We start from the raw sequence: 27,554 nt of genomic DNA, 5'->3' as shown, positions 1-27,554 counted from the left end.
AAACAAGTGAACAGACTATAACTCTGGGGTTAACTATTTTCTTCTCATGTTGCTGTCATCAGGACGGTCAGGACAGAGTGCAGGGGAGGTAGGGGCGACCAGGTGTAAGATTGTAACCAGTAAAAATTGAAGAGAAAGCCACAAAAATGGTACACAATGTCAAAAAATTCAAATATTGCAAAAGGAAACTCCAAGCAGATAAAGCTCACTCTAAAAGGAGAGTGGATCTGGGGTTGTCCTTGTACTTTCACTTTAGCTGGTGATTCTGTTTACACACAGAAACAGTCAACTCCTGCATAGTATACCTTCAAAAACTGCCTCTTGCAGAAAGACAGTGTTGCTGTGATGCAGTGATATGAAATTGGATAAAACGTCAGTCTCTATATGAAAATATTCAGAATCAATAATGCAACAAGATGGGACTCTCTGTGTTCTTTTGTCACGTTGCATAGTGCTGCAAAACACTGAAAATCTCCTCTGTGACTTAAGGCGTTGTATTTCGAAAAAAAAACTAAAAAATGATGAATTAAATGTGAAATATTTCTTAAAATGATAATATTTTTTTCCCCTGCGGTTAAATCATTAAAAGATTAATAGATGAAACCATCATACTATATTTTCCTTTTGGCGTTACCCCCTTCTTTCTAACCTCTTGTTGTTCTGTCCTCTCTACAGAACCAGTGTTCAATAAAGATCAGCCGCTGCTCACCCACATCAACTCCACTCACGCGGGGCTCAACCTGCAGGGCTGGACCAGCGGCGGCTGCCCCATCACTGACATGATGCTGGACTTTAGGCCCAAAGGTACCTGGGCCTGGCAGAGCCTCAAGGCCAACTCCACCACTCAGCTCTTCCTCAGCGAGCTGCGCGAGGCCACATGGTACGAGCTCAAAATGAAGGCCTGCAACAGCGCTGGGTGTGGCAACCAGAGCTCCCAGTTTGCCACCACCGACTATGATGGCAGTAAGTTTATCCTGCATATTTTTCTATCTGAGTGCGTCTTTCACTTAATTTTCTGTACCAATTTTTCCCTCCTTTCTTTTTCTCTCCAAAGGTACAATCCCTCCCATTAAATCAGCTCGGGGAGAAGGGGATGATGTGAAGAAGCTGTTCTCCATCGGCTCTCCCGTCATCCTGGTTACTCTTGGTGTTGCTTTGCTCTTCATTATCCGCAAGAAACGCAAAGAGAAGAGGCTTAAACGACTTAGAGGTGAGAGGAAGAAGTTCAGAGGGAGATCAGTGTTATTGTGTGTAATGGATTAATGTAACATGGAGTGACAAGTTGAAACGATTATCTTCACAGCCAACTATAATCTAATTAAGATATTGTCTTCTTTTAGATGCTAAGAGCCTCGCTGAGATGCTTATCAGGTAAGAGCCAGCAGTTATGAGCATCATTTTTATGTGTACTGTGTGGAGGAGGACATATTTCATATTCCCATTTTTTAAAACCCTATAATACAATATGTGTCATTTTCATGTATGTATGCAGCAAGAACAATCGCAGTATCGACACTCCAGTGAAGGGCCCTCCTCAAGGACCGAGGCTCCACATTGACATCCCACGTGTTCAGCTGCTCATTGAGGACAAAGAAGGCATCAAACAGATAGGCATGTGGCTGCTCTTGACTACAACACTCATCATATATCAGTGTCATTTTCTAGAAGCTCGTGCTAGATAAATAACATTTTTTTTTATGTCTAACTGTTGTATATCCTCATCTTTTTTCCTGCAACAGGGGAGGACAAGGCAGCAGTGCCGGTGACAGACACAGAGTTCAGCCAATCAGTGAATCCGCAGAACTTCTGCACAGGCGTGTCTCTGCACCACCAAGCCCTTATCCAGAACTCAGGGCCTTTGATTGACATGTCGGACATCCGCCCAGGCACAAGTGAGTTTGTTTCTCTTTTTGAATAAAAGATTCAGAGTGTTTATTTGCACCCGGAGAATAGTCACACTGCATGCAGCTATTCAGCTATGTACACCCATCCCTATGATGTGTTATCATGGATGCCTCTGCATGCTGTGATTGACTAGTTCTTGTCAGATCGACAAGGTTAGGACAGCACTAGCCAATCTTTGATTTTCTCTAAAGTGGTAAAATTTACAAAATAAAAAGGTACAATTGTAGTGCCAGAAAGTCAGGTTACATAGTATAAAGAGCAGCACAGTCCGTGAGGGGAGGAAGACGTAGTAGATGAATGGGTCAAACACAGGACATGCACAGAGGAGAGTCGGGTTTGAGTCCCATGTGAGCCAACGTTCAGTTATCATTTTTAGACTTAGTTAACTTATTATTTTCCATTTTAAGGATGTTTAAAGTAGTAGTTGAATATCCGCTGTGTATGTTAACTTAACAGAATAGACCAGTAACCTTTACTGGGTGTAAATAGCCACATTGGCTACTTACACTTCATCTGCCTCAAAGATACATGCAAAAACATTCCCAACTCTTAAAGTGACAGGACAGGAAATTGATTGAGCAGGTAAATGCAGGTGAAAGCTTTAATCTCTTCTTCAACTGCACTTCATCCATCTCAGTCCGTAAAAACAATATCTAATCTTAGTGATAATCAATACATGAATACACAGTCTTTGTACTACCAAGCTGCTCTCTGATCACTGTGACCTCTCACAGACCCCGTGTCCAGGAAGAGCATAAAATCAGCTCACAGCTCCAGGAACAGATATTCCAGCCAGTGGACACTGAGCCGACCCAGTCAGAGCCAGTCGACAGCATCGGCACGAACTCTGACCTCCGACTGGCGGACGATGGGCTCTCATGGCATCACCGCCACCGAGAGCGACAGCTACAGCGCCAGCTTGTCGCAAGACACAGGTGGGTCGATCCCAGCCAGTACCACTGAACAAGGACACTGCTACACTTAGGTGCTACCATTGCTTTTACACTTTTTACACCAAAAGTAGTTCTTTTCTGAAAATATTGAAAAGTCTTCGAACCAAAACTCAAGGCATATAAATACACGATGATGTGCATTGTCAAACTACAAATTTAAGTTTTTTTAACCTTCTTATCTTACTTAACATTGCCTTTCTAAAAGACTTGACTGCAGTACCTAATGTTCGAGTTAAGCCCCTGACTACCAAACCTACTATCACAAGTGCTACCTGTTGCGCTATTACAAAGCAACAAGGTACTGTAAGAATACAAATGGAGTGAAACAAGCAGTTAAAAATGTCTCTGACAACAAAAATGCATTTTTTAAATCAATCAAACCATCTTGAAGGTAAGGAAACTGAACATGTGACTCATATGAGCTCTTATTTGACACCCAAGGAGATTAATTTATAATTTGTTTTTCCAGATAAGGGTCGCAACAGCATGGTGTCCACAGAGAGCGCCTCTTCCACTTATGAGGAGCTGGCGAGAGCCTACGAGCACGCCAAGCTGGAGGAGCACCTGCAGCACGCCAAGTTCACCATCACAGAGTGTTTCATCTCCGATAGCTCATCGGACCAAATGACCACAGGTACCAATGACCCGGCAGACAGCATGACCTCCCTCAGCACGCCGTCTGAACCAGGCATCTGCCGCTTCACTGCCTCGCCGCCCAAACCGCAGGATTATGACCGCGGTAAAAATGTGGCTGTGCCCATTCCCCACCGCGCTAACAAAAGTAAGTATGAAAAGATGCTTGAATCCCTGCATAGACTCAAATTATTACCTTTGATAATGCATTTTGCACTCAGCTCACCTGTTGTAGCGTACTACAGGTTGCAGTTAAGACAGTCATTATAGACTGCAGATTCTTGTTTCTTTCTGTTTACTGCAACCCAGCAAGACACTGACACACAGGACTGAGGGTAAAGTGAGGCCATTAGACAAGTGAGGATTTTATACCAAAAGAGGACAAAGACAGAAGGGCAACACAATAACAATGCTGGAATAGAAGTAAAAATAAAATAAATACATGAACATAGTGGGGATAAACTGGAATCTGTCTGAGAAGGAATTCACTACACAATCATTTATTTAAAGGGATTGTTTCGATCTTTTGAATTTTGATTGTATGAAGAACTTATTCATAGTTAGTACATCAGCTACATTAGATTAGTTGATGCGCACCCAGTTTGAGAGACCCGGCAGCAGTACTGACACAGGAGAGCTGTGGATAGGGTATATACAAAATGTATTTAGCTATTTTCAAAAAGGCCCACCTAAAAACATCAATATCAGTGCAAGCATAGATGGGTAACTGAAGTGACTTCACTGTTGGAAAGAGCTGTCTGACAGCAGGGAAAGACGGTGAAAATATTCTCGATGCAGCATAATCTTAAACTGTTTTTGATTTTTTCTTCGTTTTGTTTTGTTTTGTCTTTCAAATATGTTTTGCTGCTGCCCTGTCCACAGCAGTACATGGCTTAGCTTCCGTCGCAGTGTCCAAACTGGGGGGCGTGCCGACCAACATCTACTTTTTATCATACACTGATTGTAGATAAGCTCTTCAAAAGATCTGACCTATCCCTTTAAGACCAGGGACTCATACTTTCACTATGAATGATACAAGTTGAATCAAAATCAATTTGATACTGCTAAATCATTACCTGCAGACAGTCGGGTTTCAGTTCTTTGCTATTTATTCTCCAAGGCTTAATTTCTTGTCATTCACATGAAGAATCAGATCAAAACCATGAATGCGTGTTTGTATAGAGCATGTATGCATGTATTGAAATAGATAATAATGAATTTAAGCTTTAAACTCTTCTCTCACCATTTTCAGGTGAATTCTGCAACCTACCCCTCTACATGAAGACAGACCCATTCTTCCGCAAACAAGGGGAGCTGCATGACCCGTGCCCAGCTGTGCCACCGCGGGAAGCCTCAATCCGCAGCCTGACGCAGCGGGCGTATCACACCCAGGGCCGTCACAAGACTCTAGACCCTGCCAAGCAGCAGGTCCTGACGCTGGGCCATTCTGGGCTGGGCAGCTTGGGTGCGAGCTCGGGCACGGCCACCTTGCCCCAGAGGACTCTCACCATGCCCAGCTCCAACACTGCAGCAACAGCTTCCACTTCCAGCACGAGCAGCAACCCCACCAACAGTAACAAGGTGGGGGGCTCCAGAGACTCGCTGCTCGAGAGCAGCTCCTCTGCTCTGGGGAGACTGCAGAAACAGAGTGTGGGGGCCTACTCCAAGTCATACACGCTGGTGTAGTCCGCTCTCGTGCACAGACTTGCATTGCTGTCCCGCTCCTCAGCCAGCCCCACTCTGGTGCTCTTCAGTCTGGGCCAGAAAGGGCATGCAACCATCTTTCTTTAAACCCGACTAATGGTGAACCGCCCAGCGTTCTGTCTAATTTTCCTCGGGATAGGTGTTTTCCCAGACAGAGACCCAGCTAACCCTACTTTTCATGTTCACCTGGGACTCTATAAAAGAATTACTAACTCCAACTAACAGTTCCAGCCGGCTGGTGCTCAGCTCCGCTCAGTTCTCGCGGGAGAAGCGCAGCAAAAACCCAGGAAGCGATTCTGTGGTCATTTGGAAAACATTGACTATAATCGAGGAGCTAAAAGCTCTGTGTTTATGATGATGAAGACTACGATAGCCAGTATGAAGCTGTGTGGCCATCCTGTCTCTCATACGCACACACATACTGTCCTCCATAGTTTGAGTATTATTGTCAATTTGCAGGACTTCCAGTTAAGTTCCCTGTTCTTACTGTATCTTTCACCCTCTATGTGTCTCTTAAAGCCCCAAATAGCTATTGGCAGATTTTCTCTTAATGGTGAGTCCAAAAAGAAATGATTCAGGTTCCCTTCCAGGACGGATAAAAATCTCTATCACATCAGTGTTCTCCACACACCTCTCTCCAGCTGAACAGTGTCTGACTTTTCAAACAAACCACGACAACCCAAATGAACCAGCTATACGTTCTCACACCACAAATAGAGAATATTTGGTATTATAAAGAATTTTACATATATATTTCTATGTAGGTATATTATTGACATCTAAGTGAAATTATGACAAAGTATAAATTGTATGTACTACGATAGTGCAGTAGTATATACAGGAATTTAATGTTAATGTCAAATTTAAGAACGAGACAATCGCTCAATCATGAAATCTAAAAAAAGAGACATTTTAAAAAAAGGTTGGACTAATGAAAGAAAAAGTTTAGTATATATACGGGATGTTCTGTATGTTACTGTATGTAGACCGACTTAGAGAAGAGTGTTTGGCTCCTGTAGGAACAGAGCGTGGCCCTTTCCAAGCCCCACATTAAGATGGGAGAAGCAAGACAGGCTGCTCGGTTTTAGTTTCAGTTCCTGAAAAGGCATGCTGAGCTGACAAATAACAGCCTCCCTGATTGTTGCGTGTGTTTGGCAGAAACAATCATGGCAGGAAGCCTTCTGTAATATTATTTAAGTTCGCTCATGAGCATACAGGCTCTTTGACTCTATTAAGCTTGTCAAGAGTCTGAGCAGTTGGAAAATACAACAATATTAAAAAACCAAATGAGTGTCTCAGAGGATCCACTAATATGTTTTATGTTGGGGGGGGGGGGTTATGAAACAGAGTTAAGGCTTCAGTAACACATCCTGCCAACTTCCCAGCCTGCCTTGGTGTCACTCGGCCGATTTTCGCTCCTCAAAGAAACAGATAATAGCTGAAGGAATCCCATTATTGATGTGAATGAAGTCAAATGATATAATATTGAGCGATGTTACATGTCAGGGAGTTCAGTTTTGAAAATTCAACCCAATCGCCAGAAAAGATGTTGACATTGTACGTTTCTGAAAACTATGGATACATTTGCACGTTATGATGTCGCCAACACGTTAAAACTTATAATGGGCAAAAAACCCCACTTGGTACTCAGAAAAGATCATGTTATGGCTCAGAAGACTTTTTGGGGGCACAATCCCCATTCGAAACGCAGCAATGTCTCAGAAAATAATGCGGCTTATCACAGCACAGTGACTGGTGTAAAATAAAAAAATAAATAAAAATTGGGGGATCTGAAAAGCTGCTGAAAAACAGCTATGGGCTGCTAAAAACATCTACGTTTTGGGGCTAAAAAGTCACCAGCAACACAGTAATGACCTGCTAAAAAAACAACCAGTTTTGTTGTTTTTTAGTGTTGAAAGGTGGTCTGCAGCTTGGCAGGCGTCTCCCTGATTGGACCCACTATTGAAAACAAAGTCGGCTCAAATACTGCGTCACTTTAGAAACGTTGATATGATTCGTTTGAAGCGTGCAAATGTGTTTGTGGTTTGCAGAAACGTTAAATTCCAATATTTCTTCTGGCAATTGGGCTGGAAAATTATATAATGTTCACTCAATTGATATCTTTGTTGTTGCCCTGTCTGAAGTACTGTATATGTCCCGCTTTCTTTCTCTCCATACCCCTCTATTCTGCGATAACATACACTCACACAAGAACCGACTGGAATGTCTCTCTGAAGCATCTCCATGATGGCATTTTGTGGTTTATATTTATCCATTTGCTTTGTTTGTTTGTTTAGGGGAAGTTTTTCTTTTTTTTCATTGGTCTGTTGATTTTGATTCATAAGTTTAAACTTTTTATTTTGTTTGGAGTTTTGTCAAATATTTTGTTCCAGAGGCCAAACAGTACCAAGGTATGTGGTCTGTGGTAAAACCAGTTCAGCCAAGTGAAATCAGGGACTCGTAGCTCTTTTGGTCACACAAACTGCTCTTGTGTAAATACCGGACTGGAGTCGGTCTGTAAACCTGAAGCATTCTGACTCCCGTCCTTTGCCCCCATTCAGATAAATTAAAGTAAAAACGTACCACCCTAAACATACTAGACCCATCATCTCTCCCTTTGTCAGTGTTGTTTATAGATTAAGTCTTGTACATAAAACACAGTTTTGTATGAAGAGCTATTTTCGTCAGAATAAATCAGGGGACACATCAGGGTTGAATGCCCCAATTTCAAAATTGAAATAGTATCAAAAATAAAATATTTTACTTCTGAAATGGGCAAAAAAAAACCAACACATTTTTCTTTCCCTTAATGTTTTTGATACTAATTTGTTGAATTTTTATTCTTTTTTTTAAAGGTCTTTTGATGTTGTCATTTGTCCTATTTTACTTTTTTTATTATCATTATTTTGTATTTTGTTCATCCTCAAAAAATCATTGCATGCTTGCTAAAAGGGAAAAATTGAAGGAAAAAATGTATGAAAATCAAAAAGAAAACAAACAAAAAAAAAAAATGTTGAGGGTATCCCAAACATTTGTTTGAGTTGCTTGTTACAGCAATTGCTTGTGTTCAAAAGTACATTTTCTATGAAAAGAAAGCAAAAACTAAAAAGATCATTCTAACACCTTGTGCAATAAAGCTATCTTTCATACGTCACGGCTTCTGTCATTCTCAACAGGTTTGTTTGCAGATCTGAAGAGGTTTGAACTGATATTTATACCGAAATCACAGAAAAACTGATAATGTGGAATAATTTAGGATTGTGGTGATTTTGTAGCCAATGTGTGCTTGTAATCATGAGCAGAAAAATGTGGACCACACTGAGAACTGATGAATTTATTATATGTTCATATGAAAAGGGTTAGACATGTTACATCTATTCACTGCTTCTCCCCTCCCTTCCTTCTGTCTCTCCCCCTCCCTCCCCCTTTCTTCTCCTGATGCATCACTTCCTTGTTTTTTGACCAATAGGATTGAACAAAGGAGTCATTCTGTCACTCAGCTCATTAGTGTAACACAACACAGGTGTGTAAGCCAGAGCAGACAATGACCCTGATGAAGACCTGTGGGACGCAACATGTTGGTCATTTTAATCTATATTTCCATGTAAAAAAAGGCTTTTTAAATCTTGATTTTTCAGAAAACCTTCAAAAACTTTCACTTTATATTTTTTCATTGAGAGTAAACTTCACTTACGCAATGAGCTCTTCACAAGATGGAATAAAAATTTTTTTTTTTTTTTTTTTTTTAAGCCAAGTGCCATCTAGTTCCACAATACTGAAGAGAAGCAGACGTTTCTATGACCAATATCTCCAACACTCAGCAACTCACCAAAATGATCTAGACTGCAAACACTACAGGTAAGAGAGAAAAAAGTTGTTTCTTTTTGATTTTGGAGTGAACTAACCCTTTGAACAGCATCAGTTTTCTTGTGTTCAGACACCTTTCACATACATTGAAACATTTGAAACCTTAGCAAAATGGTTGATTTAAAAAAAAACAAAAAACTTGCCCCACAAATTGCAAAGGAAAAGGTGACAAGAAAATGACGTGAAAATTAGGAAGAGAGAAAATATATTTTAGAGGAATTATTATAAGTTAATAATAAAAATAAGGAAGATGTCTAGAAAGCTATAATTATATTATAATTGTAATTATTGTCAAATATTTTTATTTATTTATTTATTCTTTTAAACCTTTTTATAACCCTTAGAGCCCGCTTTAATATTACACACACTCGTATCGCTTTGCTCACAAAATGTGCTTTTCAGAATCAATATTAGTAGAATATTATTTTCTACTTTCATTTAGTAAATATTTAAGCAACATCAGTCCTAATGAGAAACATCAAATATTCATCCATTTTCATAATTTAACCCTTTTAAATACCATGTTTTCCACTATATTTTATATACTACATGCTAAGTAGATTTTTTATTATCACATCAATGACTTGCAGCAACATTGACTGTGCACCGAGTGCACATAGCATGTATTTTCTCCATTTGTCAAATATGATAAAAATTACGTCATCGGGTGGAAGATAGTAAAAATTTCAAATTCTGTGGCAAAAGCCCACAATGACACCCAGAAATAACCCAATGCATGTTTATACGCTCTGATGGCTGTGGGATCAAAACTACAAACAAACTATTCAGTTTGAATGGTCTTCAATGGGGCATTTTTTTTACACTGAACAGTGTGAAGCTAACAAGTTTGTTTATACAGTGTATTTTAGACTTATAGTTGAAGCTAAGCTGGAAATTCCAAGATTAAACAAAAATACACAATCTTGCCAAATTGTATGCCATATGCATGAACACAGCCAAAATTCTCAAAAAAATGAAGAATAAAAAGTGTGTAAAATGCGCCAAACAGTTCCTAAAGGTTAACCTTTTCACTTATTCTCTCCCCCTATTACAATATATGTGATTGGGGTGCCGCCAGGGGTGGGATTTGGAGGTAGTGTTGTGTATTATCATCTTTGTTTTTTTCCATGTTAAAAATAAAAAAGCTGATAACAAAAAACCTTTTTATTTATTAAATATTATTATTATTATCATTATTGTTATTATCATTATTATTATTATTATTATTATTATTATTATTATTATTATTATTATTATTATTATTATTATTATTATTTTCACCATATTTCTGTTTTTGTATTATTATTGGGAAATTTCAGGGAATTTTCTTGTGACTCGACTTCTCACAACTTCTTGTGTTTTTGAAAGAATTCAAGGCATTTTGCTCAAGTTTCAGAGGGTTAAATATCAACATCAATCAAAGATGTTAAACTGAAGCCAAAACCACGTTCCTCTGAATGACACAAGTGGACAGAAAAAGGGACAGTCAGTAACACATAAATCCATGACGCTCTTTTTAACCCAATGATTGCCCACAGTGAGTCGTGAGACGGGACACACAGACGCCTCCTCTTCCTGCAGCTCTGCAGCTCTGCAGCCACAAGATGGAGCCATAAGATTATAATGTCCAACTCCTGCCTCAGAGGTTAACAGATACTGTGACGAAAGTGTTGTACCAAAAGAGCGCAGTCACTCATGACGGATATGCTGTGAATAATTGATGTTTTTCAGAGTCACCTGCACCACTGTCCAACATACTACAGCCTCTAGTCACTACAGCAGAGCTCTCTCTTTATGTAATATGTGCTGCTTAGACTTAAGTTTATGAGCCTGGTAAAAAAAAGAAAAAGTGCTTTCATTTTGCTTGGAGCACTAATTATCTTTGGGTAGCAGCTGCCATATATTCATGTGTTTGTTTAGCAAAGTGTCAGTCAGGAAAATGGTTAAAACCACACTCCACTATTCCACAGTGAAAAAAATGTGGATAATAATAGCCTGTCAAATATTTTGTCAGATGACAGCAGGGTGCAGCGGTGCTTTTCAGAAAACTGTCATGGGCCCTTTCCTCTGGTTTCGCATAATACTGAAAATCTTAACCAACAAAATGATATGCTCCATTGTTGTAACAATATTAATCTAACTGCCGCCGTGTGGCAAATTAGAGTCTGAAAATTCATTTTTAACAAAGTTCCAATTTCATTTCACCCTTGAGGCTCGCAAACGGCGACATTAATTCCTAGAGGTACCCCTCCGATCGTAAAAAAACTCAATGAAAGAGACAAAAAACACGCACCACGAGGAAGCCGAGGACAATTTTACAAGATTTAATTTATTAACTATTATACAGTTCACATAAGGCCTTCATCTTCAAACACTATTCTCAGTCAGACAAATTCCATGGTTTGCTCTTGGTGCACAGTACATAAACTTTCACGTTTCAGCTTTTTTTTTTTTTTTTTTCACTTTAGCATTTGTTTTGTTCTAATTTTTCATGTTTTAAAACCGGGAGAGGCGGTCATCCTTCTTCCCCTTGGTGTTTTTTTTTAAATCATGCACTAAACTTAAGTGGCCTTGAACCATTCACAAAAATTGTAAAAATGGACTTTCAAATCATTGAAATACACACTAGAAATGTTTTCTACCATTGACTAACGGGTGGTGTTCCCCAACATACAAATAAACATTATAGAGTAGTATGCACTCGCTTTTTGCTCGTTAAGCGGCAGATTCGCCGAGGTTGTGTCAGAGGTCAAGTGATGCGGTAAGATTATAATACTCCCGGGAAATCGTGTTATAGTGGGACAGTTGTTTGGCTGTCAGTCTTAATGTTGCAGCTCACAGCGGTTTGAGAAGAGCCTGCACAGAATGACTGGCTTCCAACAACAAATCCAAAAGTACCAGCGGGTGATGATCCCAAATACAACCAAAGATCGAACTTTTCTGGTCATTCTTGCAACCAAGAACACAATCATCCAGAACTTCAATGTCTGGTGGTCCATTTTTTTTTTTTACTTGTCCCCATTGAAAAGACAGTGCCTCCTCTCACGTTTAATGGTTAAAATGATCAAGTCTTCATTAGCTACCACTGAAAATCAGCTGATTGTTTTCCATGAAAAGGGGAGCACAGAGCTAATTCACTAGAGCAGGTAAACGGCCGCTTCCTGAATGTGTCCCGTCCACAAACATTTAACTTCTACTGGTCGTTGTAAAGCGGGGCTAGCGTTAACAGTGCGTAGAGCGTACTAAACCTTCTGAGTTAAAGGTCCTTTATATTAGATGAATACAAAGAGCTTGGGTTTGATAGACAGCCACAGCGACACATCCAGCAACCTATCATGTTTCAAGCGTTTGGTTTCAATAGACACCAGATGGCAATGTAGAGTTGTGTTATGGTACGATTAGGTTACACATTCAAAAAAAAAAAAAAAAAAAATGGCGAAAACTCCTTCACTTGACCGATGGCAGGCAAAGTCTTCTGTGATATTATGTTGGTCTAATTAAACCAAACTTCCTCTAAACATCCACTCGTATCAACCAACAGCTAGAAAGAGGACAAACTCTAAAAGAAAAACTAGTTTTCACATGGCTGGATGAATGAATGCGAGCGGATTCAGATTTCCCATCAAGCTAAAAAAAAAAAAAAAAAAAAAAAATGGGACATCTGGATCGACTCGAAGAAAATAAGTTTTTACAAAAGGATCTTGTTTCACAAGCCTGCACTGATGCCACATTCAGCCACTAAAAAAAACAACCAAAAAAATCAATATGGACAATTAATATGTGGCATTTCTTCAATTGTAACACTACACTATCAAAAAAGTGCTTCAGATAAGTTTGTGGATACAAAAACAAGTTTGATGTAAACAAAGTTTGATCTGCCAGAGCTCTATAGAGGCAATGGGTATGGCTGTTTGAGGTGTGAAATTAAAAACACACAAGAAAACAGTATGTCAACACAAAAAAACAAACCCTATGAGGGAAAAAAACAGTGATCATTAAAGTGCATCCCTGGATGTGTAAACCCCCCCCTTCCCTTCCCTTCCCTCCCCACGCTGACCGCTCAAGTAGAGCCGATGAGAGAAACCCCAAAGGCAGACAGAGGAGCCAAACTGCTGCCCAAAGGACCTACAGAGGAACAGTCTAAAAAAATCCAGTGGCAGTACTTTCATGAGAAAAACAACTAAAAACAGTTTTACACATAAAAACATGGTGGCCACAAATCATTTCTTCCAGCTTGGCGTAGAGGTTTACGTTTCTTGGTAGTGTAGGATAAGTGGTGGCTGTTGACAGACGACAGGCGTGCTGCGACGGCGACCTCTGTCCTCCACGTCTGACCTGATGTTCCAGGCGATCAGGGGGGCGCAGAGGGCAGAGGAGGAGTCACTGATAACGGCAGCCAGCCCGGAGTTTGTATGGATACAGATGGCAGGTTAGAGAAGTTTCATCCACTTCCTATCCTCTTTTATTTAGTCCATGATCAAAAATGTAGTGTGCAAGTGCACGGTTTTTTTTTTGTTTTTGTTTTTTTTTTTAATTTCAGTGTGTTGGTGATAAGGTCCAGCATCATCATGGGCACACGTGGTTTCACTGTCTCTTCTCACAGTGTCTCTTGTTCGGCGGGGGAATGGTGGGAGTGGGGGTGCTGGTGGAGGGGAGGGAGCAGAGACTGCAGGGGGGACTGCGGGGTGGTGGGTGGCGACTGCTGCAGGGGGCTGAAGTGTGCGGTGGTGTGGGGAGGAGAGGAGCGGTAACAGGAGTAGGCAGAGCTCCCGCTGAGGGTGGTGGTGGGTGAGGCGGGGAGGCCCGCGAGGCCCGTGGGGGAGTCGAGGAGGGGCTGGTTGTAAAAGAAGAATGCACACTGGTGGATGAAGCTCTCGATGATTGTCTGGTAGGTGCGTGTGGCAGTCAGGGCGTCCATCGTGGTGAAGTCGGGCCTCATGAGGGTGGGCCAGAAGCAGATGGACAAGTTCTCGCTGGTCATCAAGTTCACCCTGTTCAGCTGGCTCACCCTGAGAAAAACACACACACAGGCACCGAATTATTCACTCGCGTCATACGGCGCAGAAAAAAAAAACAGATGGGTGTCTATCACAACAAATGCATGAAAGTGATTTAAAGCTGTGGACTTACTTGTGTAAGTGGCTCACTACAAATTTGAAGACATCATAATTCTCCCGGGGGAACTTCCTCAGGACATCCTTCATGGCATACAGCCTCTGTTCTCGGTCATTGATTTCTGCACACACAGAGATAAGTTAGCATTAAATCTCATCGCTGCACACAGTAATCGAAAACTGAAATGTCTCTCCATGAAAATTATTCTTGTCAACACTAAACCAGAGCGAAACAGCTCTGCCAAAACCTTCCCTACCCTCTCCCCTCCAAAAGAAATAATCTTTTTATGTTCTTGTAAAGACCCTCCCAGCCCAGCAGTGTTTGCTTACTGAAAGCGTCCAATAGGTCCACCTGCAGAGCACAAGGCACCAGGGGCTCAGGCAGCTCAGAGAAGAAGCTTTTGAGGGCTCCAGCCACAGTGTTTATGGAGAAGTCTTTCTCCACTAGGTCTAATCCGTGGTCTGCGTGAGGAGAAAGACAGAGTTAAAAGGATCAGAGAAAGTAAGCCGTCGCTGTCATCGGGGGCAAACAATCAGCTGCACGTCACTTTCCTTTGGTAACTCTCTGTTTATGTTTTGATTAGGCAGCCACATAATTACATGTCAAACAGCTGGTTCAAACAAGTCTGATGATCAGCTCACCCTGTTCAAACTGCCTCTGCATGCTTTCCATCTCTGACTTGTTGCCGCTTACGCGGTACAAACCCTCTGTGTTCAGGCCTGGGGAGAAAAGAGCGTAGCGGAGAAGAAGGGGGAAGACGTGGGGGGCACAGTGGGAAACAAGCAAAGCACAAACACTTCATTAGCCTCAGTGCAAACAGACATGACAATACAGATGCTGGCAGTTTCTACAGGAGTACTTAGCTGAAAAAACCCTTGTATTACTTTCACATCTCACTGAGGTCATGGACAGGTGCATTGGTTTGGGAGCTCTGACAATAAGCGTTTTTTGTAGGTGATTAATTAATTTCATAATGTTATTGATCATAATGAAAGATTAAGACTGATAAATTATTATCGGAAGTCAATGTTTTCCACAGAATTATGTGTGGCGGTGGCTTATGCCGGGGACTAATGTGTGTGTCCTTCTCTTATTTGACTTTTGCCTTTTTATTACACAGGACAGCTCATGCGTGAAAGGGACATACAGCAAAAGGGCTACAGGTCGTAGTCAAATCCGCAGCAGCTGTGGCGACAACATAGGCTCTGTTTATGGGGTGCCTGATCCACGAGGCTCTCTTCTGTTTTTTTTTTAAAACTCTGATCTCCTAAACTCTGATCAGATTGATGGTTGAGAGGAGCAGCAGTGCAGAGGTGAGTGAAAGCAGTGTTTTAGACCCAATTCAATGACAGTTGAGCCTCACTTTTAACTGCACCTACCATTCTGCTGCTCCATCTGTGCCCAGAGTATGCTCTAGACTGTGGTGCAAAGAATAACCAAACTGTACGTATATTCCAAAAGCGCTACAAATAAATGGTCCAGCTCCAAAAATTTCAAATCGGCATGTGGCTGCAGATGTTTTAATCAGGTCAGGCCACCACAAATAAATGAATGTGTGTGAAACCCTTGAAGTATTTCAAAGATTAAAAAGCTGCACAACAACGTACCTGTGGTCTCAATGAAGCGGACACACTTGTCGATGAAGAGTGGGATAGGTCTGTCAGGGGATACCACATTCACAAGGGGGACCCCAAAGTAATTGCTCTCCGGGGGCTTGGGAATAGCTGGACGGGGCTTTGGTCTTGTTTTCTGTGAAGGGAGAAAGACCAACGACTCTGAGTGTCTTGAACAGGGATAATTATGCTGATACTAAGTGGCACTCATTGGATTCTAACAAAATGTGCCCTTCTCCATCAGCAGCAGCAAATCAGTTCCTCACATTCAGTCACAAGCTTAATGTCTAGATCCTGCATAAGACATTATCAAAATATAAAAATAGTAATTTAACCTCCCTGTATTATATACTATGTATTAATAGTGCTATTATACCTATAGAAATGGCTGCAGGTTTTGATAAAAGCAATACATTTCTGTATGAGATTATGGACGTGTACATAAAAGTGAACATAAAAACAAAAAAAGTGGTACAATACACACCTTGGCTGTTCGTCGCAGGCTCTTTAGAATGTTCCTCTTTTTTGGGTCCTCACTCTCCTCATTAACAAGACTTTCGCCTTTCAGGGTCCCAAAGTCATCCTCCTTTGATTTCGGAAGCGCTCCCATCTCATCATCGCTGCCTATGAAGCTGGTGCGGAAGCTGCTGAACTTGCCGAGCCGCTTTGACCGGTCACGGTAAAGACGGGGCTTCACCCCCGCCGCTGAGAACTTCCTCCTTCGTTCCAGAGAGCTGCTGTCTGCTTCGCTGTCTGAGCCGTTCCCATTGGAGTGCATCCTGTTAGAGTTGCGGATGGTGATGATTTTGCCTTGTGTGCTGTCGTGTGGCACAGAGTAGATGATTTCTTCGTTGCTGGGGCGGGGTTTTGAAACAGCGTCGATGGGTTCAGCGTAGTCTGAGGGATCGTAGCCGACATCCCCGCCAGGAACCCAGGTGACAGCAGATGGCAGGGAGCGACGATGACCAAGGGTGTCGATATATGGGTTACGGCTCACCTTCCGGAAGTCAAAAGTGACGCCCGGTTTGACTCTCACTTGAGGGGGCACTTTGTTGTTGAGTTTGTTCTCAAAGTCTCTGATATCAGAGATGACAGAGATGTCACTAGAATCTAAGTCCGGCATGTTGAAACCCCCACTGTGAGAAGTCAGTGTGCCATCATAGTATGGTGGTGATGGCTCTACATCATCCTCTGAATCCAGAAACATGGTGACAGGACTGGGAGAACTGCAGCGTGGGGAGTAAACATTTTCATTGGTGCACGCTTCGGCAACATTATCGTACATGTGCGTGGCCTCCACAATGTTGCGTTTCTCCACCACCTCCATCAGAAATGAATGGAACATTTCTATCCTGTGCAGACCTCCCACCACCCCTCCAGATCCGCAAACCACGCTATTGAAACGACCCTCTATCTCATGGGCTAGCTCCTCCCCCTGGATCAGCTGCTCACAGGCATAGTCGCTATCAGTGAGCTCTGCCTGGCTATCTCCCACTGCCAACAGCTGAACCGGGATGATGTCCTGAACCTCACACAAGAACGCACAAAGGGTCTCCAGGGAGGCTTTTCGGGAAACGGAGTACACAGCGATGTAGCCGTGTACTAACCTGCTCTTCCGCAATGTGAAGGAGGCGTGGTATGAGAGCAGAGAGAGCTCTATGGCCAGCTTGTGTCCACCAACTGTCTGCTCCAGCAATACAGAGGTGCCACAATTAGACATGGGCCTGCAGTGTTGATGCATTAAGAAGGGGGACAGGAGCTGCTCAATGTCATAGGAGTCTCCACACATTAAGCACATGACAATGCGAAGGTCTGCCTCTGGCGCCGGCTGATGAGGGGAGTCTCTGAGACCTGGAGGCTCAGGGAGGAGGGGTGGGGAGCTGCTACTAAAGGATGTGCTCCTCCGAATATCCAGAAGCCCCCTCAGCACCTGGTTGATTTGAGTCTCATTGACATTATGGCCATAGCCCACACCAGGGGAGGCAGGATCTAAAAAGCTACACTGCAGCCTCCTTGCAACCTGCTGTCCCTGTGTTATAAGGTTTAAGGCAGTTTCTCCACCTATATCCACGTATGATCCTACGCCTCTTTTAGTGACTAGAAGAAGCGACGTTGGCAGCTGTGCTAGCTGGCTATCCCTTCGACCTAGAGTTGATTCCCTAAGTCGCTCGAGGCTTTCAATCACATAGGACAGGGACTCCTTTGAGTTATACAGACACAGACATCCGTGAGGGGTGAAAGTGGGGGTGTGGAAGGAATTCACCGGAAGACGTACGTTTCCCTCTATGGGCCGCAGCGTCAATTCATACATCTTTCCGTCTAACACATACCAGTCATCATTTGTGCAGAGAGTCCTAATCTCATTGGCAAATTCTCTGGCCAGTCCATCTTTCCCTAGTATGACGAGATTAATTCTGTCAGCCTTGGTGTCCCCAAAATGGGCTTTCACATCAAAAAAGGGGTAACACGTGGGGAAACGTGAAACTAAGAGTTGTTCGATCTTAGAGTCTACGCAGTGAGGACTGCTGGGGCACGTCTCCTTTGTAGGGTGATAGACAAAGTGGATATGCTTCAATACAAGAGCATCTCTTTCGGCTGGCAGCTTTTGTAGTGCCTTGAATCTTTGCTCCTCACCCAAAACCTCCTGAATTGCTCCCATCTTCTCCTTGCTTGGCTTAGCATCCACCTCAAGCTCGTAAAAAAGCTCAGAGTACTCCAGTAAGAGCTCCTGGAAGTCCTCTTTAGCACGATCAATGATCTCTTTCTGATGACGGTTGTAGAGGTCCAAGTACTCTGGCTCCTCAAGCCACTGGTAGAACTCTTCATTCATGATAAAGCTGCGAGCCTCCTCCCAAGGTCTACCAGGTGTGACAAAGGGAGAGGAAGCTAACTTATGTTTAAACTCCAGCCTCATCTCTGCCCGTCTGCACTCATTGCGAAGATGTTCCAGGTGGGCGTTAAATATGTCCTCCGCTTCCGCCGTCTCCAGCAGGTCTGAAGGGATTCTCTCATCTTCCATGTTATCAATGTGGGATGTATCCTCCCATGGTGAGTCCTCCAGAACAACAAACCAGTGGGCAAAGTGCTGCTTGGACTCAAGGACCTTCTGTACCCCAGACCAGCTCAGCTGATCTATCTCATCAAGATCAGGCACCAAAGAACTAAGTGCTAAAGGAAGAGTGCTTAAGTATATTTTGCGACGCCTCTCGATATGCTCCTGCTTCAGACGGTAGACATGCTGTTGAAAAAGCTTCTTGCATTTGGCCGTTCCCTCCAAGAACACATATTCTTTGTACTCTGGGGAGGTGTTCATGCGTCGGCTGGTGTTTAACCAGGTTTCATTATGATTCTTTACAATACGGTTGATTAGCCATTCATAGCGATCCTTGGCAGAAGCTATCTGCTGACTCTGGAGCTTTAGAGCTTCAAAGTAAGGAATGATCTTGGGCTTCCCCCTGCTCTTATCAATAAGCTGAACCAAAGTGAGAAAGGCAAGGTCCACATTTATATTTGAGCGTGCAGATGTCTCAACTACTGGCAGACTCTTTTTTGTGATGGCAAAGGTATGTGCGTCTTTGATGTAGCGTTCAACTCCTTCATCACATTTGGTGAGGACCAGCACAATGGGTTTCTTAGTCTTGCTAAGCTGACCATACAGGTTTGTGACAAATTTGAGCTGGTCATCAAAGTTGCGGTTCATGCCCCGGCTGACATCAACACAAAGCAGGAAGCCGTCGACCTGCAGCTTACCCTCAGGCATTTGTTTTTGCTCAAAGTCTTGCTCCAGGCCCAGCTGATCTGTACAGAAGTACATGAGCTTCTCTGCTGAAGCCAGCTTGGTTGCGGCTGCCCGTTTGATATAGGGCTGCATAGCAGTGCTACGGTGTGGCTGAAATGTCTGGTCATCAATGAACTCTGTTTGCTCCACAACATGCATCCTGCACTCAGGCCCCTCCTCCAGAACCCGGGACACCTCCCCCCAAAACAGAAAGTGATCATTATTAACCACTCGACCCCCAAAGTCACTGGTGCTCAACACGGATGTGTGGTCCAGGTAGAAGTCATCAGCACTGGGCCGCACAAACCTATTACATAGGCAGGACTTGCCAACTCCACATTGCCCCTTCTCTTTCTCTGTTCCTGACAAACCCACCACAATGAGGTTGTAAATGGGCGACCGGGCATCTTGCTTTTTCGCCATCATAGTCTGCTGACACTCATCCTGCCATAAACAGGCACTGTATAAAGGAGTTCACTTGAATGTTTGTCCATATAGTTGCTGATCCACAGAGGAGATCAAATTTCACTTTCTTCTGCTGCTGGGCGTCAGTTTTAATAAATAGCAGTGCAGTGATATGAGCAGAGCGTTCTTTCATTCACTCCTTATGTGAATCAGATCCTGTCAAAAAAACAAAAAAATAACAAAGAAATCAGAAAAATTGCAAACAACAGAAATGCATTTTGAATTAAAAGGGGGGAAAGCTCAGACCCTTAACTCTAGGACATGATAAAATAAAAACATATTGTTAAAACAGTCTACTTTATCTGGTAATGGCCTGGTAACCTTGTTATTGACGGTATTTTTGCTGACATAGCCGTCGCAAATGTCAACTTGCATAAGCCTCTTCTATCCTTTCTAATAATTGAGTGAGCTCTGATAATAACTGAATATAATGACAAGAGGCACATTTATTCCATTTTGTGCCAATTTCCTTTGTATACCAAAATATATTAAGGGAATGGACCCTCGGGTAGTGAGGGTCAGCGTTGGCTCTTTGATTCGAATTTCAACTGGTGGCTGGGCTCAGATCACTGTCCCATGATCATAACTAAGCACTTGATTGTGTATCAAGTCTGATCCTTTATCAAAAGAAAATAATTGTAATATGTGTGAAATCACTGCATTAATTTTATCGCTTTATACACAAAGCTGTTACCAAACACTGCTGTAGAATTTGGCATCATATTTAGCCACCAGCAAAAGCATAATGAGGACAGTGTTAGAGGAGCAGTCGCAATTTCTCCTGGCCTGTCTACAGGTATCAGCCACATCAACGTAATGCCTTTAAAGACCTTTTCAAGATCATTTATATCCACATTTAAGACTGATTATTTGACAAACTTTTTTTTCAAGCATTGCAGGTGAGTATAAAGGGAATGAAGTCCAGTGTAGAGGTTGGTTTTGTGTAGGGATATGGTTAGAGTTAGTAATGTACATTTTGCCAACAAGTGAGCGCAAATAAAAGAAGAAAAGAAAAAGACTGTTGGCAGGTTTTAAAGATTTGTAACGTCAGAAATGTGGACTTTCACATAGAAAAGTATGACTTATTTTGACAAAAATGATTAGAAGATCGGTAAATAAAATTGAATTAAATGTTGGACGTAATCATAAGACCTCACAAATTTTACATTTAAGGCTATCTAAGGGCTATTATGGCCTTATATTTATAAAATTAAATGTAATACTTTATAAGGACCTGCAGATACCCTGATTAAACCAACTTTACAGGAGGAAGCACACTGATTTCATTAAATTGTCAGGTAGGTTTATAGCCCATTAAAGCCCATCAAACATTCACTGAGCCCAAGGTGACACCTCTTGCTCTGTCAGTCCAACAGTTCAAAACCAACATAATATATTTACTATCATAGAAAACTATACACACGTGAGAAGCTGAACCAGTTTATGACAATTTTGCTTATATATTTCCTCACTTTATATAATACTTTGATCATCAAAATTGCTGCAGATTAACCTTAGATCAATCAACTCACTGATTGATCGATTCATGTCAGCCCTGGTCCGCTCATCGAAAGCTAAATTCACATAACATCAAACCAGGATCAAAATGATAGCATTAATCGTAGGAGGAAAACATGTTGGGGAGTGGTGCTCTTTAAATGACAATGTCAGCTGATCAGTGAGTGGAGTGACAAGCATGAAAATGATGTTGTAGGCACCTCAGTCTTTCAGTCTAAATGAAACATCATCTATCAGCCAAATCTATACAGATAAAACCCTGAAGGAATAAAGAATTTATTAAGAGAGAGACAGACACATGTAAAATCTCTGCCAGAGGACACTGAACTTGCTCAAGACACTTAATGCTTCCATTAGTATAGCACTGATTAATGCCTCTATTATAACAGCACTGATGCAATTCTGATATAACAGTCAGCTCATAATTTCTATAGGACAAAAATGAGCAACTGCTGAATTTATGTAATATGATTCACTGGAGTCACACATCATGACAAGCGCAATTACAGGCTTATAATGACACATGCAGTGAAACAAACAGCCCCGGCAGGGTCAAAGCAACCATGGGCAGTCCACACCGCTCAGCTGAGCTAGGCCTGATAACGTCTAACTAAAAATGATCAGACAAGTTTATGCGAATAAAAACAACCAAACTCTGCAAATCGGCAGCTGAATACAGTTCTCCAAAGCGCACCTTCGAGCAATTTCATTTACATAACCTACTTACTTAGACAAGATTTAGTAACGTTATATGTTGTGCAAAGGATTAACAGTTAACATGGGCTTTAGGGTGCACAGAGAGGGGCTGACCACGCCAGGCCTGCTGCTGTCTACATGATGAAATTGCAGAGCCGAAATCTGGGGTAGCCTACCTTGTCCACACCGACAATGTTTAAAGGGAATTTATTTACCCAGCTGTCTAGGGTGTAGCACTCGACTGCTTCGCTAGGAAATCGCCCATAAAGAAGAGGATAGAGCATGTAGGGTACATACCATCGCATTTCTGCCTTTCTCCTCTTGCATCTGTCAGGCCAGCTCTTGCCGCAGCCCTCGCCGCCTGATGTGCATAAGCATAAAGCCGCAGAATGCACTACGGCTCGTCTCAATTCACAGATAATACTGATAATACTACAACTTGAGCGATGAGGTAATTTGATTTAAATATCCATTACCCATGCCTGGATTCTCTTGTTTTAGCATCACTGTTTTCGCTGCAATTAAACACAAGGAAGGAAGAAATAAATATCCCAAATGATACAACCATCCGATTTTGTTCTTGCAAGGAGGTTTTCCTCACAAGAAATTCACGCGTTTAAAATTCTGCTTAGCCGTCCTCTTCTCGGTTCACCACGTTGCTTTTTCAATAATTATTCTGTCCATTGTTGTGCCCACATAATGCTGGGCCGGTCGCGCACACGAGACAACGGTGAGTTTGTTGCAATCGCCGTGGTGTTTCGTCTGAAATTACGTTTCTACTGCAACAGGAATTGTTCATATCCTGGTCAAATTAGGAGCAGATTGCGTGTGTGAAAGTGGTATTTCTGCCAGCTTTCCGATAATGGCGGCGGCCCTCCTCCCCGGACCTAGTTCTCCTCTTCTTTTCTTTTGGAAAAGGGAGCTGTGGAGACAGAAGCAGCGGAGAGAGGGACTCACCCAGCGGCGCCCTCACACAACTGCAGCAGGTCGGCTCGCTGCTGCTGCTGCTGCTGCTAGCTCACCACTACACTGCCTTGGAGGCTCGTTACTTAAAAGTAATGGATTTCTCGGCATTCAGTTAATATATTTCTAAAGTGTTGACACTTTATGCTCGACAGTTGGCATTTGTGACTTTGTTTCTTGGCGTTCAGAGTTACACAAACTCTGTTTTCGTGGAGTTAAACCGACTACAAAGTGAGGAAATTTATGAGACTTCTGCTGTTAGTTAAATCGCTTTAGGCTAGCTAACAGTTAGCGGATTTTTTTTGGGGGGGGGGGTTTGTGATTTTTTTCATAAAATTAAGGTTGCGTTACAAAATAAGGCTCGATAAAGTAAATTGACTTATTTAAAGATACTTTTTAAAAAAGCCATTCAACCTTAAACTCCGAATTAACAGTTAGCATTAGCGAACCGCTAGCCACTAGGCTAAGGGACTGTTCATAACTTATTGGGGGGTAAAAGGGGGAAGGCATGTCAAGTATTTTTTATGCACTGGGCAGGGACTAATGTTATTTTGCCATGGCGGAAGGGCATACAAATTTAAATGGCTGTATTTTATATTTATTTTACCACAGATTATTTTCAATTTTTTTTTTTTAGGAAAACATGCCTTCAAAACCAGCCAGAAACTACAAAAACAGAAAAAAAGCACCAGTCACTCAGGGAGGCTCAAGGAAAAACAGCCCCTAACTAGTGTTTGTACATACATAACATTAGTCTGTCAGGCTAGCAGTAGCAATCTTAAATTTTGAATGATGAAAAAGCATAAATCACAAAAACATTCTGTAGAATACAGTGGGATACATAATTACATGATATCATTTAAACATAAAGTGATAAAGTTATTGTAAACTCATATTAAGTAAACAGACAAACAGTCCAGCCTATGGAAATGAGCCTTACAGCTTGCACAAGGACCACGAGAGGCTTCAGATTTTCTCAAAGGTCCAAAACCCAGAAATAGAGAGGGAGCACCCCTAAACAACCAGACAGCCAAATTTAGAGAGGGCAACCTGGGTTTAGTCTATTTTGCTCACAAGCTGACGTGTACAAGGTTACACTCTGGTAACTGCCATTCAGCTCCTCCACCTTTAACAGTGGCTGGCATCAGTCATCATCAGCATCATATCTGATTACTGTGATGATTAACTTCAGTGTTGCCGCCTCCTAGTGGATTCATCAGCTATAAACTACCCAAAATGTGCTATCATCTTTCCAGTGAAGTCTTAATGCGTTCACCGTTTTTACTTTGTTTAACCATTTCAGCCTCTTCTTGCTGTGTTGTAATTTTATCCTACAGTCCTAAAGTCAGTCTGGCATTGGGCTGTACACTCGACGAGCCTCAGCTGTAGGCTGCAAGTAACCAAAGTGGCCAGCACCAGACTGCTACTGGAGAAGGATATGGGAGAAAGTGTGCGCTGTTCAACTTCAGTGAGGCTGTTTCTGCACTCTGATTATTAAGGTAGGCATATTTTTCTGCACTTTGTATTTGTATGTGTTTATGGAATACAAAATATGCAGGTATATCATATTTGTATGAAGTGTATGTGCATGCATTTTTGGATGTGCAATATGCATAGCTTACAGTTTTCCTTTCATGCTTGAACTGTATTTGAGTTAAACTAATAACAGATTTTGTGCTAGACAGTGGTGGAGGAAATATTGAGATGCTTTGCTCTAGACAGTGGTGGAGGAAATATTGAGATGCTTTGCTCAAATAAAAGTACAGTCACCACATTATAAAAAATACTAGGCTACTCTGAGGAAAATCCTGCATGCAGATGGAAGTTCTAAATTTTTTTCGAATGATCCATTTATAAACTAGTGTGTCAGACTATGGAAATTGTCCATCTGTTTGTGGCGCTTGACAAAATGTCAAGCAGGCATCAGACTAATTAGGATTCATCTTCTGGGAGCCAAATGTAATTGTAATCCACCCTTTTCACAAAAATAGCGGCAAAGGAGCCAGTTCAGTGTAATTGATATTGCCACCACTAGGCAGAGCCATAAGCCCTCTTATGATTCACATCATCCAGAGGAGCTGATTTAGTGATAAGCTCGTGCTTGTTATTGTCTCAGTGATCGTGCAAGGGAAGTAACATTATTGACCTGACCTGATCCTCACGGTGACTGTGTTTATTATAATGAAGAGACAACAGATGACTATATTCTTTATTGAAAGCTGCTTCTTTTGTGTGTTTGTCTTAAAATTCCTGCAGAAAAATACACAAATATGTTTCCAGCTTGTTGTTTCGATGGGTTTCGTTTTACACCTTGGTCAGTTTAGCAGCCCTTGTGGTGTAACAAGGATCTGTGGGATGAGAGGCGGTTAGAGGTGAGAGTGGGGTGAAAGGGACAGCAGATGGGTGCTGAGGGAGCTCAGGGCAGATGGATGATAGGTGACAAAAGACATCTCTGTCTCGGACAAACAGTTCGGAAAGCTATAGGTTAGGTTACCCAAACACCATTCAAATACAATCTTTTTTTTTTTAGTTGACTTCATAGTAGCTCTACACTGAAGCATGAATAATGTGACGGAACAGGTAAAAAGGACAGAAGATGATGATGTAAAAGTTAGCGTGGTGAGATTTAGATAAGATTATATCTGATCTGATGTATTCACATAAATTGTGTATGTGTGAGCAAGAGGGACAGAGGAAGAGAGTGAGAATTAGAAGGAGGTGAAGAGAGAACCAACACATTTTCCACCCCGCCCAAGAAGTCATCATTCCTCTGTGATTCATTGTTATACTGAATCAGAAAACCTTAGGAATTAAAATACAAAATGAGAAAAAACTATTACTATACCTCCGAAACAAAACACAGAGGGGAAGGTTATGCCAGGACATGTTGGATTTGGTTCATACTATATCAGATTTTCAGAATTAGTTTTTGGGGTTGTTAATGAAATAATCTGGAACTGAAGTCAGGCATATGGTTGCATCGTAAAAAAAGGATATTTATTTCAGTGTTTTGGTTCTGAGTTTGTGCATGTAGTGACAGTTTAGTGGGAGGAAGAGGAAGTTGGTTTAAATCAATCAGCTCAGTCCTACCATCCATATTATAATAGCAGTTACTCTTCTGGCAAGACTCCACTTTATTATGCGTAACACATTGGGTTCACTGCATTTAATGAATTAAGGAAGGAAATCATTTTAATCAGCTACATGCACTTAAGCAGGAGATACAAGTAGAAGTTAGAAAGGTATCCTTCACATCTGAACTAAGCTCAAACAGACGGTTATGAAGGAAGACCCAGAACATCAGGAAACAGCTAGGAAGGAAATCCTTCTTACAGGAACTGCTAAACAAAGATAGGAACACTTATTGAAAAAACTCAGCTGGAAAATGACGCATCACAATCTCAGGTGGTGAAGAAGCACGCTACAGAGAAACTGAGTTTCTTTCTGGTTGACTTTGGTGTCTTTTTGACTTCATTGGCAGTAAGGTTGCGCCAGATGCTGCTAATGTGCAGAGCAGACTAACCAGATGTGTTAGCAGAGAGCCCTCATGTTTCCCACATGCATGTGGATACATATTCTATGTGTTGGATGCCCTTCAAAAGTATGTCAAAAAATGCTGCCAGCAATCTATCTGCCGTATTTTCTGTCTGAGATGCTTTTGCATATTTTCCCCTCAGAAATCTTTAAGTTAACTGCAATGATGACTCGAAAAGAGTTAATAGGGTTTAAGAAATGCCCAAACTGTAAACATTTCAGGAGAAACAGATGTTTTTACACCTATCAGAAGAATAGATGTGTACGTAATTATAATTACATATATATAATTTTACACAATTGCTTTGTTCTCCAATAGTTACGGTCGCTTCCAGTAATCTTCACTGAGCAAAGGTGGAGGAGCGTTTTGTCCATGTAAATCTTTATATTAAGAGTGTAATTCTTCATTTTCCCCAGTATACATAATGCATTTAACAAGGAAAATCAAAAGACAGTACTGCATCACAAAATAAATGAATAGATAATAAAAAGAGGCGGGGATGCAAAGGTAATCCAGAGAACTGTCAACGTACATCATATACATTCTTTATACAAGTGGGAGCAGGTTACTATTTAGCTGGGAGAAATATACCATTTACTACAAGTGGAAGCAAGTTAATTTTCACTAAATAAAAAACAGGAAGCCTGCAGACAGTGTTTCAGTGGTTCTCCGTGCGCTTATAATGCCTTATAACATGCAGGCTGCCTGCTCCATGTTTAGCAAGTTTTTATCCATGTTACCCTGGGAGCTGAGCTGTTGTAAGTGGTAGCTTATATTCTTCCTTGCAAAATTTACTCCAAGAGAAAGTC

At 41.7% G+C, this 27,554-nt stretch overlaps 2 protein-coding genes and 1 long non-coding RNA gene across 4 annotated transcripts in view; 2 read left to right on the top strand and 1 right to left on the bottom strand.

Annotated features, from left to right (window-relative positions):
* LOC121952362 (cell adhesion molecule DSCAML1-like) overlaps positions 1-8,344 on the top strand; it is a 65,046-nt gene extending 56,702 nt beyond the window's left edge. For both annotated transcript variants that reach the window (XM_042498988.2, XM_042498989.2), the window contains exons 26-33: positions 676-963; positions 1,055-1,210; positions 1,341-1,371; positions 1,493-1,611; positions 1,740-1,892; positions 2,640-2,840; positions 3,328-3,639; positions 4,744-8,344. In XM_042498988.2, coding sequence (XP_042354922.2) covers positions 676-963; positions 1,055-1,210; positions 1,341-1,371; positions 1,493-1,611; positions 1,740-1,892; positions 2,640-2,840; positions 3,328-3,639; positions 4,744-5,177 — 1,694 coding nt within the window. In that variant the 3' untranslated portion in view covers positions 5,178-8,344. The remainder of the gene's footprint in view (positions 1-675; positions 964-1,054; positions 1,211-1,340; positions 1,372-1,492; positions 1,612-1,739; positions 1,893-2,639; positions 2,841-3,327; positions 3,640-4,743) is intronic.
* A 382-nt stretch (positions 8,345-8,726) lies between these two features.
* LOC148187338 (uncharacterized) lies at positions 8,727-24,704 on the top strand. The gene is made up of 3 exons (XR_015778943.1): positions 8,727-8,772; positions 8,946-9,053; positions 24,548-24,704. It is a non-coding gene; the product is annotated as an uncharacterized LOC148187338 (long non-coding RNA).
* arhgap35b (Rho GTPase activating protein 35b) lies at positions 11,371-23,235 on the bottom strand. Its single transcript, XM_042499119.2, has 7 exons — positions 22,545-23,235; positions 16,275-20,189; positions 15,785-15,926; positions 14,819-14,896; positions 14,507-14,638; positions 14,193-14,298; positions 11,371-14,071 (listed from the first exon to the last, which is right to left on the bottom strand). Exons 2-7 carry the CDS (start codon positions 19,992-19,994, stop codon positions 13,660-13,662), a joined length of 4,590 nt encoding a protein of 1,529 aa, XP_042355053.2. The 5' UTR covers positions 19,995-20,189; positions 22,545-23,235; the 3' UTR covers positions 11,371-13,659.
* Positions 24,705-27,554: the final 2,850 nt, after the last annotated feature.

This window comes from Plectropomus leopardus, chromosome 15, assembly GCF_026936395.1.
Source record: "Plectropomus leopardus strain MGB_pleo_1.0 chromosome 15, ASM2693639v1, whole genome shotgun sequence".
NCBI lineage: Eukaryota > Metazoa > Chordata > Actinopteri > Perciformes > Serranidae > Plectropomus > Plectropomus leopardus.
Note: the sequence above shows the minus strand (reverse complement) of the source record. Positions and strands in the feature narration are given on the sequence as shown.

What these genes read in the sequence shown, in the direction of transcription:
- arhgap35b (XM_042499119.2), bottom strand. Translation starts at nt 19,994, where the DNA reads ATGATGGCGAAAAAGCAAGATGCCCGGTCGCCCATTTACAACCTCATT. An exon ending in GCCTGCGACGAACAGCCAAG is followed by an intron (nt 15,927 to 16,274) that starts GTGTGTATTGTA and finishes CTCCCTTCACAG; the next exon opens with AAAACAAGACCAAAGCCCCG. An exon ending in CCGCTTCATTGAGACCACAG is followed by an intron (nt 14,897 to 15,784) that starts GTACGTTGTTGT and finishes TTTTCTCCCCAG; the next exon opens with GCCTGAACACAGAGGGTTTG.